Source organism: Mauremys mutica, chromosome 1, assembly GCF_020497125.1.
Source record: "Mauremys mutica isolate MM-2020 ecotype Southern chromosome 1, ASM2049712v1, whole genome shotgun sequence".
In the NCBI taxonomy this organism is placed as follows: domain Eukaryota; kingdom Metazoa; phylum Chordata; order Testudines; family Geoemydidae; genus Mauremys; species Mauremys mutica.
The window spans coordinates 24,810,453-24,823,315 of record NC_059072.1 but is presented as its reverse complement, the minus strand read 5'-3'; the positions used below and the strand labels follow the sequence as shown (position 1 = coordinate 24,823,315).

General features: G+C 48.0%; 1 protein-coding gene across 5 annotated transcripts in view; it reads left to right on the top strand.

The window, feature by feature from the left end:
* PHTF2 (putative homeodomain transcription factor 2) overlaps positions 1-6,326 on the top strand; it is a 172,578-nt gene extending 166,252 nt beyond the window's left edge. For all 5 annotated transcript variants that reach the window (XM_045029620.1, XM_045029597.1, XM_045029616.1 and 2 more), the window contains 2 exons: positions 2,955-3,080; positions 3,859-6,326. In XM_045029620.1, coding sequence (XP_044885555.1) covers positions 2,955-3,080; positions 3,859-3,879 — 147 coding nt within the window. In that variant the 3' untranslated portion in view covers positions 3,880-6,326. The remainder of the gene's footprint in view (positions 1-2,954; positions 3,081-3,858) is intronic.
* Positions 6,327-12,863: the final 6,537 nt, after the last annotated feature.

Genomic DNA, 12,863 nt, shown 5'->3' with positions numbered 1-12,863 from the left:
TTGCCTACCTGCTCAACAAGCAGTTGTTATTCCACCCAGATTGATCCCCAGGTGTGGAGAATGGACATATTTTCATTCAACATCTCTGATCTCTGAATGACACTTTCCTTGCCTTAACTCCCCTGCTCCTCCTCTTAAGTTGTCAGAAAAATCCGGAGTGAAGATAATTTTATTGTCCTCTTGTGGCCCCCAGAAACCCTTGTTTCTCATTCTTTCAGATGAGTCGCTGAGCTATGGCTTCCCCACCTCTCTCAAGTACTTGTGCATTAGGGATCAGTGCTTCATCAGAACCAGTCTCATACATTTAACAGCTTTGAGGTTGTCTGGTTGATACTCCAGTCTTTTTCCCCTTGAGCAATAAAGATTCTTGTTCCTTCCAGAAAGCACTCAATTGTCCTAGGCTTACCAACATAGTTGGGAGTCATCTTTCATCCTCATCAGGCCTCCACTGGTTTTTTGCTAGAGTTTCTCCTAAACGGAGAAGGAACTTCACTAGTGGGTCATCATTTGACTTGACTGTACATCATTAGCATTTAACTGGCAGTTCATCCTTACGTCTCACATTTCCTCAAGGCAGTCAAATATCTCAGACCCAGAAGATAAATGGAGTTTTAATTTGGTACTTTATGCTTTCACTGAAGGTCTCCTATGAGCCACTTGGTAAAGCTTCACTGCATTTAAACCAAGTTATTCATTTTTTTTCTTCCTTTCATCATAAACCACTTCACTTGAACAAAATAGTTCTCCTAACATGGTCAGAGCTCTCAAATTCTCCTTTAGTCAAAAGAGCCTATTCCAAAAGTCTGGTTACTATGCTTACTACATAAAGGGCCAAAAATCTCTAAAGCTACAATCTTTAGATGTGCCAACATGGCTATCAAAGAGTTCTGCAATACTAAGTTTAAAAAATGCATCCTTCTGAAATTGCCTCCATTCATTTACCAAGCATTATAAAGCTGATGTGGAAGTGTCCTTAGGCACCTTTTGGGTGCAGAATATTTCTGGTTGAACTTTGTTTTTAGATTCTGCCATTTAACAAAGTTCAGAATATTGGTTATTAAATAGTTACCTATTGTTTTGAGGTTTTTTCCTCCCGTCTTCCTTCTCTCTGACTTTGTTTGCTATTTCCCCAGTAGTTGTACCCAGATTTGTGGGGAGGTCACTCTAAGAGAACAGACCAATTTAGTCTCATCTGTTAATTGGTTTTCTTACCGAGTGACCCTCTGCCAGTGTGGAACATCCTGCCCTCGTTGTGGTTCTCCTAGGTTCCTTGTCTGTTTTCTAGCATTGGAGGCATTCTCTAGGTGTTTGGGTGCCACAGTGACTCTGAAAGGCCAGGATCGGATACCTAGAGAAATAAATTAGCATATCCCTGCCTCCAGGAGCAAGTGGGTAGATCTTCCACAGTAACTGTGAAGAGAATATTCAGAGAATATTAATTAACAGGTGAGACACCATGTGGTCTAATCTCTTGGATATTTCCCTTATATACAATAGTATAGTAGAAACTTGAATCTGCACTCACTTTAGTACTTACTGCATATTACTGAATTGGGCAGTTTAGCAAGTTTGTGGAAAAATGTGATCAGAAACAAATATGAGCATGCGGGAGACAAATAACTTTATTTTTATGAGCTTCCGAACCTCACACACCATTAAAGTTGATGACATTTTTGGCTACTTATGCCTTTGTGTGAATTGCACAGTGGGGAACAGTAACTTTTCCTTTCTCCTACCCTTTTCCTCTCTCTTTAGATTTTAACCCATCATGGCTCTTATTCTTTGCACCCTTCCAATGTGTATGTATAGCACCTACTAGAATGGGGCGACAGTCTTCGTTGTACCTCTAGGAACTACTTTAATACAAGTAATAAATAACAAATGAGCCATAAGAATTATTAACATGGGATGCCATTTGTAAAACTTGATTTTATAATTACTAACGGGTATTTTGGACATGTGTAAACAACTGTTTGTTACAGAAAGTTATAAGTCAAAGATAAAACAATAATAAAGCAATTATTAAATATTTTAATAACTTTGGCACTATGCAAAGTGTCAGATAACACCATTTCACATAAAACCATTGTTCAGTAGTGAACAAGGTAATCACTGCATCATTATGAATATTTCTTATGCATTTGTTTATGTTTTGATTTTTTTAAGTGATTTTTTAAATTTAGTTTCTTTTCATGCTAAGAAAATAAGTGTTTTCACCTGGAGACATGCCCTTTGCATAACAAACGGAATTAATGTCTTTGTAGTACTAATTTCTGTCCTATACTACAAAGAAAACCCATGAGAACTGTCATATTAACCCTTTGGCACAATAGATAGCTCTTCTTCTGCTAAGAGCTAATGTGTTCTGTATTATTACTTAGCATCAGTATATTTTAACTCTTGTCATGAAAAGTTGTAGGTTTCTTTTGTTTTTGCAGCAGAAGTGAGGAGGCATCAGAGCATGAGTTGTTGTTTTTTTTAAAGCCCTCTGTGACATTATTTTACAGTACAGCAGCCAGTCTGAAGTGACTGAGCTCTTTAACTTTCCCTATTTTTCTGCTCAGCCCTTAAATTCTCATCTTTTCACTGCACAGCACCCTCTTTCTTTTGGAAATCTAGTTTTCCAAGTATTTGTTGGCTCCAGAACTGGAACTTCAAGATGCTTCTCAAGCACATACACTGTGCCAACAACAAAATGGGCAGTTAAATCAGCTGCTTGGCTGTCCCGGTGCAGTAATTGGAGTTGCAAGCAGTTTTTTTCCTTAAAATATTTTGTCTTATTTGTCAATACTGTGACCCCTTTACAGCCTCAAAGGCATTCAAAATTACATATCACAAATCTTGTTAATGTGATTAATGTGATCATTGAAGTATTAGTTCCATATTTCCTGACATTAAAATTGCTTTTGTATAATTTCTGTATTTTAATTATGTAAATATATTTCCATTGGTAGGAGTTGGACAGCCCCTTCAGGTTATATGGACTTACAATGAACCCACTGCTTTATAACATCACCCAAGTTGTCATCCTGTCTGCTGTTTCTGGTGTTATCAGTGACTTGCTTGGATTTAATCTAAAGGTGATCACTTCCAGTACTATGTATTGATCCAGAACACACACAATGTCACAATTGTATGTTTATAGTGGCCTCAGTAAAAATACATAGTAAAGTTAAGAATATTGTTTGAAAATAATTTCATCAAATTTAATGTACATAAAGAGAGGATCTTCATTCTATTCTTAGAACACATCAACCACCAGAAAGCTTTTCTCATGTATTTCTTCCAACCTTGGGCCTTCATTTAGCAGATACACTTCTTTACAGGCTCAGTTAATTTATTTAACTAATCTTACAAGACCTACATCTAATTTAGGAAATTATCTCTGCCTCTTGACCATTATTTTTTACTGCTAGCTTTTTGCAGTTCTTGGAGTCCTACAGAAATTGTACATATTACCTCTTGCCCCACAATATGCATGATGTCACAACATGATGTAGGATCACTACGCATCATGTCACCCCAGGATGACTAGAGAATGAACTGATCATTTAACACTGAAATCTGAACTGCATGAGCTGTCATAATTTCCAGACTCAGGAGATAGGGGAATATCAGTTACAAAAGCTTGCAGTTGTATCAGGCCTCTAGTCCTGATGCTCAACCATTCATTTTTCTAAATAAATTACAAAAATATCTGTTCTTTCACAAGTAAAGGATTGTAACAATGATTCTATACACTTTAGACACAGCGGTATGTTTTTTAAAATGTAAACACAGGAATGTACTGTAACTTTAATATTTAACTGAAAATTCCTGCAAAAGTTAAAATGTTCATTGCTGCTTTCACTTTTTCAGCTCTGGAAGATCAAATCATGACAATACACAAAGAGAAGATGTAGCACAGTATTCTGGCAAAATGCATTGATTGACTAAACTGCCTCAGAGCAGTCACTGAATCTGTGCTTTGGAAGCTATGGCCTCTTCAAGGATATAGTTTGGAAAACTGAAGTGTTTACATCTGATTGTCTTGTGCAATCTTTATATTTATTTTATCATCTCACTGTTTATGTTTTAGCTGACATTTGTATTTTATTTTCAAGTATTGGTATGCTTAGTTATTGAAAGGGTTAGAAAACTGATATCCAGATACTTGAGATCCTGGTAATTGTTCACACTAAATTACTGTCTCTTTTTTGAAAGCTAAATACCAATGCTAAGCTTTTATACTTCATAATTTATGGGTAAACACATATTTGTAGATTGATTGTTACAGTAGAAATTATACATATTTACAGATAACTTAAAGTACTGATAATACAGTATGACAGATAGTGAAAATGTTTTATGTTAACGCTAGAAGCAAGCTGGTTTCTTACTTTTTTTGAGTGAGTCCAGGATCTAAACTGATTAAGCTGCAGTTTAAACACCCTTGGATATTAATAAGGTATTACATAACAGGTCAACAAGTACTCTTTAACACTTTTATTAGAGCAATAATTGTAAATGGTTAACATGCTGTAAGATATTTTGATAAAATTAACTATTGTATTTATTTGAAACACTGGGCTATTTGCACAGATTCGACTGTGCATGCTCAGTATGTGCACTTTTTATTGTTACTTTTAATTAGGACCTTTATATATAGTAAAGGGAATATATTATGGTGGACTGTGGAGTAATATATTATTTTTGCAACCTGAGTATTTGGACTTCACTTATGAGTGAAAAAGTTGTTAATGGAAGATGGTAAATTATATACATTCAAGAATAGGACAGATACTCTCCCATAGTACACTATAGTATATGCTGTTTATACCACACTTAACTTTAAGAACTGTTAAAAAAAGAAAAAAAAGAAACATTTCTATATAATGTAAGTCTTATTTGTTTGCATGCCCACATCTCCTGCAATTATAAAAATGTAGCTTGCAAAATCTATCAACTAAAGCTAGTATGCAGTGTTGTTGTAGTTAAGGCAATTTTTAAAAAATGCTGCTAATGTTAGCATCACCAAGCTCCTCCTCAGTGTTTTTATTTAGGTTGCCAAGTCTCCAGTCTAAACTCTGATGCTACTTAAGGAGCATGATTTTGATGTTAGATTTGTTTTGGGGTTTACATTTTAGATTAGCTCAATTGTGACTCATTATTTCCTTAGAGTATCAGATAGTTTTTGAATATGGAAAAACTAGAAATTCATCCCTTCAGAGTTATTAGTTTGTGCTTAAACATATAACAACATCCCACTTACAAAACTATGTTAGGAGGGCCAATATCATGTTTGAGTATCCTTAAACATTTTACTTCTGGGGAAATATATTTATGATTAGAATTTGAAAAATCATCTTCAGATTGGAAAAGAGCCTATTACATTTTCTACTATGTATACATATACACACTAAAAAAAAATCCATCATACATGACATATTACTAATCCTCTGTCATTAAATAGTTGAGGTAATGTATCTTAAACTTGTGTGGTATAAAAATATATATATACAAAACAACTCAAACAAGCATTTTGTATTTTATTTGCCTATGTACTAATGTTTAATAATGACCAAAGTGCATTCTGGTTTTTGAAGGAATGCATTACTGGAGCTTTAAGAACATGTTATTCTTAGTTTCTCATGTGATAAATTTGGCTACATCTGATCTGTTTCTTCTTCCTCTGTTATCTGATGTTGGGATTGTTTTTAGGAATTAAGTATATTTTATAAACAGTTTTTTTTCCAAAATATGGTACAGACCGACACAGAACTTAATTTTGCACAGAATATATTTTAAAGGGGGAGGGTGGGGGAGGAAGAGTACAGCAAGAATTGTGTAGGGGTAAAAGATGAGGCTGTTGGTTTTCACAGCCTGTCACTAATTTATTCCAGAATGGAAATATTTTTGAGAAACTTGTGTTGAATATACTGCTTTCAGTTAAAAAAAAAAAAAAAAAAAAAAAGTAAAAAGTAACAGTTTGGGTTGAAGATGGAAATTAGTTTGTAACTACATATACCTCAGCAACTGGCAATATGCTGGATTGTTGCACTAACAGTGGGAGCGTGGGGAGAATAAAATGAGGGTTCGTAAGAGGAAACGAAGGGTACTTCACTGTAAATGCAGACACATGTAAATTGCTGTCATCAGGTACATCAGTAATGCAAGAAAATAAATGAGAGAAATGTTCTACATCCCTTAATATTAAAAAGCCAGTTCAAAAATAGAGGTAAGTAGAAATATGACAGATCTGGTGTGTTAACTGTTGTTTTTTGCCACATGTTTTGTAACTGAAAGTGTGATGAGGCTTGGAATAAAGCATTCTGTGGCCGATGGTATAAAACTATGCAGTGATCTGTGTGTCTTGTAACTCCATCATATTGCTATTGAATTTATTTGCTTCCTTTGACCTAAATTCAGTTTTGTGATGCTGCCAAGGGTCAGATAATGCTTATTCTGTTGCAGGGGTTGGCAGCCTTTCAGAAGTGGTGTGCTGAGTCTTCATTTATTCACTCTAATTTAAGGTTTCGCGTGCCGGTAATACATTTTAATGTTTTCAGAAGGTCTCTTTCCATAAGTCTATAATATATAACTAAACTACTGTTGTATGCAAAGTAAATAAGGTTTTTAAAATGTTTAAGAAACTTCATTTAAAGTTATATTAAAATACAGGGCCTCCCCGACCGGTGGCCCAGGCCCCGGGCAGTGTGAGTGCCACTGAAAATCAGCTCACGCGTGCCATAGGTTGCCTACCCCTGTTCTATTGGAATTAGGAATGTCCTCCTTAGGAAAAGAGAGCTAAAGCAAGAATTCAAGTTAAACATTTGAGGTGGCTTGTGAACTGCAATTGCCCCACGCCACTCGAAGCAGCAACCAGCATGCCCCAGCTGCCCCTGGGGGGGGAAGGAAGGCATGGGACTCTGCGTGCTGCTCCTGCCTGCAAGCACAGCTCCTATTGGCCGGCGACAGAGAACTGCAGCCAATGGGAGTTGTGGGGGTGCTGCTTTCAGAGAGGGGGACAAGTGGGGCAATTTGCCCCGGGCCCCGCAGGGGCCCCCATGGGAGTTTTTTGGGGACCCTGGAGCAGGGTCCTTCACTTGTTCCAGGGGCCCCGGAGCTTCTTCCGCTCCGGGTCTTCAGCGGCGGGGGGGTCTTTCTGCTCTGGGACCCGCCGCCAAAGTGCCCCAAAGACCCGCTGCGGGGGGTCCTTCTGCCCCAGGACACGCCGCTGAAGTGACGGGTCTTCGGCAGCAATTCGGCGGCGGGGAGCCTCTGGGTGGCCCTGCTTTCAGGCAGGAGCAGCGTGCAGAGCCATATGCCTCTCCCGGGCCACAGGGGCATGTTCTTCTTCGAGTGATTGCTCCAATGCATTCCAGTTAGGTGTGCGCGCCGCGCGTGCACGGCTCTTCGGAAGATTTTTACCCTAGCAACTCCGGCGGGCCGGCTGGGCGCCCCCTGGAGTGGCGCCGCCATAGCGCTGAATATATACCCCAGCCGGCCCGTCCGCTCCTCAGTTCCTTCTTCCCGCCCGTGACGGCAGTCGGAACTGTGGAGTGCTCAGTAGTCCTCCACACCCCTAGCTCTCTCTACTGGTTTTGTATATAGTTTTTTACTGTTAGTATAGTTAGTTTTAATAGTTAGTTAGTTTAGATAAGGATAGGGGGAGTATTTTCTCCCTCCCCCTCCCCGGTGCGGGCTCATGCCCAAGGCACCGGGCTTTAAGCCCTGTTCAACGTGCCAGAGGCCTATGCCAGTGGGTGACCCTCACGGCTCCTGCCTCCGTTGCCTGGGCGAGGCACACCGTACAGATAAGTGTGCCATTTGTTCGGCTTTTAAGCCGCGGACGCGTAAGGACAGAGACAGTCGCCTCAAGCAGCTCCTTATGGAGGCGTCCCTCCAGCCCCCGGCACCGTCAGCGCCGGCACCAAGGGCTTCTTCGGTGCAGAGTGCACCCGCGGCACCGACCGGCGCCGGCACCGTGGCCACGGTACCTAAACCGCCGCCGAAGACGACCCGGCACCGCTCGCTCTCGCCTGCACGCAAGCAGAGACTGGCGAAGGCTGTGGCGAAGGCACGCACAGAGTCCACTACGAGGGTGGCTGCGGCAGTGCGTAAAACGGGCCCTGAGCCCTCGACTCCGGCTCCGCAAGCGCCGTCGAGTCCGGCACCGCCACGCTCCCCGGCACCGACCGAGGTGGAGCCAAGGCTGCCTTCAACGCCGGAGACATTCTCCTCGGCCAGAGACCTCATCAGGCTCATAGAGGCTCCGAGCCTCCGGCCCCCGGCACCGCCGGTGCGGGCTGTTGTCTCTCTCGGCAAGCCAGCCAGGATGACTAGACCGCCCTCAGTTGACGAGGGGCGCGGAAGACGGTCGAGGTCCCGGTCCCGGTCCCGGTCCCGGCGCAGGTCCCCGTCCCGCCGCTCGGAGTCTCGTCGCCGCTCCTCCTCGCGGCACCGAGCACCATCCCGACGCCGGTCTGAGTCCCGGTACCGTTCTCGATCTCGGTACCGGTCGCACTCCCGGCACCGATCCAGGTCACCGTACCGTCGGTACCGTCGGAGGTCGTCTCGGCACCGCGACTCCCGGAGTCACTCCCGGCACCGCGGATCCCGGTCCCGGTCGAGCTCCCGGCGCCGGTCGAGCTCCCGGCACCGTCGGAGTCCACGCTCACGGTCACCGTCCCGTCGGCGCTCGGCGTATCGACCCTCGGTGCCGTCGGTGCATGGCCTCCCGCCGTCAGCGGTTCAGTCCGTCGGCACTACAGCACCGCCTTGGCCATCCCGCACGGCTTCCGTAGCCTCCGGTGCCGATGATACTACCCACCGGTGGCCTACCCCACAAGGACTTCCACATGAGCAGTGGGGCTACTGGGTCCCGTGGGGACAGCATGAAGGTCAAGGTATCCCGTTTCCCAGGAGGGATGTGACCACCAGCACCAGGGTCCCTGAAGCGACTATTAGTCGGCCGCCTCCCTCTCCTCCGCACGAGCCATCTGCTCACCCGGTCCGCCAATCGCCCACGCTTCACGGTTCGGAGGAGGCTCACCCACCGGACGTAGAGCCGGAGCCGGTTCTGCAGGGTGCATCTTCGTCATCCTCGCCGGACGAGGCGGTGGCAGGGGCTGCGACCAGCGAACCCCCGCCCATTGACCTCCGGGCCTTCCAAGACCTGCTTCGCAGGGTGGCGGCATCCATGAATCTTCCCGTAGAGGAGGTCCAGGAGGATGAGGACCCAATCACCAACGTGGTGGGTGCGGATGCGCCCGTCCGTGTGGCGTTGCCCTTCGTCCGGACCATTCAAAAGAACGCTACTACGCTATGGCAGACTCCCGCTTCTATTCCTCCCACAGCACGCGGGGTCGAGCGGAAGTACTCAGCCCCACCATCAGGCTATGAGTACCTTTACTCTCACCCAACCCCGGACTCCCTCGTGGTCCAATCTGTTAACGACCGGGAGAGGCGCGGCCAACCTGCCGCTGCGCCTAAATCCAAGGAAGCCAAGCGCATGGACTTGCTCGGCCGTAAGATTTACTCCGCCGGGGGTTTGCAGCTGAGGATCGCAAACATCATGGTCCTCCTCGCCAGGTACGTCTTTGACATTCTGACGTCCCTGGCGAAGTTCTCGGAGCTCCTGCCTTCCACATCACGCCAGGAGTTCTCCGCCTTGCTGGACGAGGGGAAGAAGTCCTCTCGGTCATCTATTACGGCCGCCCTCGACGCCGCGGACTCCGGGGCTCGGACCTTGGCATCCGGCGTGACAATGAGGCGCATCTCCTGGCTGCAGTCCTCCACCCTGCCGCCGGAGGTGCAACATACACTCCAGGACCTCCCCTTCGACACCCAGGGTCTGTTTTCCGAAAAGACGGATGCTCGGATCCAGACCCTGAAGGACGGGCGTGTTGCCATCCGCACGCTCGGAATGCACACGCCGGCGACGCAGCGCAGGCCCTTCCGGCCGCAGCCCTCCCGCTATCAACAGCGTTATCGCCCCTACACCAGCAGACGTCCGACCCAAAATCGCCGTCGTCCGTCCGGCAACCGCCGCAACCAGGGCCAGGCCGCTTCCAAGACCCCGCAGGGGGCTAAGCAGGCCTTTTGATGGGACGATCGAGGACGGCCCATCACTCTCCCTACCGGATCCTTCCCCTTTATTTTACAACCGCCTTTCCCATTTCTTTTCGGCGTGGTCCCGCTTAACATCGGACAACTGGGTGCTTCAAACAGTCCAGTCGGGATACCGCCTTCAATTTGTTTCGCCCCCGCCTTCCCACCCACCCTCCCTGTCCCTCTTCAGGGACCCCTCTCACGAGCAAGTCCTCTTGCAAGAGGTTCGGACTCTGTTGAGCGTGGGTGCCATAGAAGCAGTGCCTCAAGACAGGCGGGGCAGGGGATTCTACTCACGTTATTTTCTCATCCCCAAGGCGAAAGGCGGGCTACGTCCTATCCTGGACCTTCGCGAGCTGAACAAATATCTGCTCAAGCCCAAGTTTCGTATGGTCACCCTGGGGACCATTATTCCTTCCCTGGATCCGGGAGACTGGTTTGCCGCCCTCGACATGAAGGACGCCTACTTCCATGTCGCGATCTATCCTCCTCATCGGCGTTACCTTCGGTTTGTGGTCAACAACGCCCACTACCAGTTCGCCGTGTTGCCATTCGGACTCTCCACGGCACCGAGGGTATTCACAAAATGCATGGCAGTCGTAGCAGCAGCCCTCCGCCGTCGTCAGATGCACGTCTACCCGTATCTCGACGACTGGCTGGTCCGAGCTCAGTCCCGTCAGCTCGTGATAGAACAGATGGCAGAAATTCTGTCTCTCTTTCAGCGGCTTGGTCTTCTCATCAACACCGAGAAGTCCACTTTGCTCCCAACGCAGCGGCTGGAGTTCATCGGAGCGGTTCTCGACTCCACGGTTGGCAGGGCCTCTCTTCCCCGCGCCCGGCACCAGACAATGACCTCCATAATCCGGAATCTCGTCGCCTTCCCGACCACAACCGTGCGCTCCTGCCTACGCCTTCTGGGTCACATGGCCTCCTGCACGTATGTCACCGCATATGCGCGACTCCATCTTCGCCCCTTCCAGTCCTGGCTCGCGACGGTGTACCGGCCTCATCGAGACCCCATCGACATGGTGGTCACGGTCAACAGGAAGGCCCTCGACTCCCTCCGCTGGTGGCTCACCCCGGAGGTCGTGTGTGCGGGGGTCCCGTTCCATCCTCCTCGCCCATCCGTTACGCTGACGACGGATGCCTCAGCGCTCGGTTGGGGGGCCCACCTGGGCGAGCTTCACACCCAAGGCCTTTGGTCGCCCCAGGAACTCGCGCTACACATCAATGTCCGCGAGCTCCGTGCCATCCGCCTCGCCTGCCGGACCTTCTGCTCCGACCTACAACGCCGTTGTGTAACAGTACTCACGGACAACACCGCTGCGATGTACTATGTGAACAAGCAGGGCGGAGCCCGCTCTTCTCCCCTCTGCGAGGAAGCGATCCTCCTGTGGGACTTCTGCGTGACCCACTCCATTCACCTAGAAGCGTCTTTTCTTCCGGGAGTGCAGAACACGCTGGCCGACCATCTCAGCAGGTCGTTTCTCTCCCACGAGTGGTCCCTTCGTCCCGACGTTGCACATGCGATTTTCCAGAGGTGGGGGTTTCCCCGGGTCGACCTCTTCGCCTCCAAGGCGAACAGGAAGTGTCTCCAGTTTTGCTCGTTCCGAGGTCACTCGCCGGGCTCTCTGTCGGACGCGTTCCTGTATCCCTGGCAGACTCACCTCCTCTATGCCTTCCCTCCCTTTCCTCTCGTGCACAGAGTGCTCCAGAAGCTGAGGAGGGATCGAGCCACCGTCATACTCGTGGCTCCGGCCTGGCCGAGACAGCATTGGTACACCCTGCTGCTCGAGCTCTCCGTTCGGGATCCCATCTCCCTCCCGTTATGGCCGGACCTCATCACGCAGGACTTCGGCAGACTCCACCATCCGAACCTGCAGTCCCTCCATCTTACAGCCTGGTACCTGCGTGGTTGACCCACGCAGAAAGGGACTGTTCGGCGGCCGTGCAGCAAGTCCTGCTTGAGAGCAGAAAGCCTTCCACTCGCTCCACCTACCTGGCGAAATGGAAGAGGTTCGCGCTCTGGTGTGACCAACGAGGGCTCAACCCTTTCATCGTACCCGTCCCTACCATCTTGGACTACCTTTGGTACCTTAAGGAGCAAGGTCTAGCGGTCTCCTCATTGCGGGTACACCTGGCAGCGGTGTCCGCTTTTCGTCCTTCCCTGGAAGGTCGCTCCATCTTTTCCAATCCGATGGTCTCCCGCTTCCTGAAAGGCCTGGACCGATTGTACCCGCCGGTGCGGCGTCCGGCCCCAACCTGGGATTTGAACCTCGTCCTGTCCAGACTCATGGGTCCGCCATTCGAACCGATGGCCACGTGTTCTCTTCTTTACCTCTCCTGGAAGACGGCCTTCCTCGTCGCCATAACATCGGCCAGACGAGTCTCGGAGCTCCGGGCGCTGACGGTAGGTCCGCCATACACGGTCTTCCACACGGACAAGGTGCAGCTTCGTCCGCCGGCCTTCCTGCCAAAAGTGGTCTCGGCTTTCCACCTCAATCAGGACATCTTTCTCCCGGTCTTCTTCCCGAAGCCCCATGCCTCGCCTCGGGAACAACAGCTCCACACCCTCGACGTCCGTAGAGCGCTCGCTTTTTACATCGAGCGTACAAAACCTTTTCGGCGTTCTACACAACTCTTCATAGCAGTCGCCGACCGCATGAAAGGCGAGCCGGTCTCTTCCCAGCGCATCTCCTCCTGGGTAACTCAGTGCATCAGAGCATGCTACGAGCTGGCTCGCGTGCCCCCGGGCCGCTTCACCGCTCATT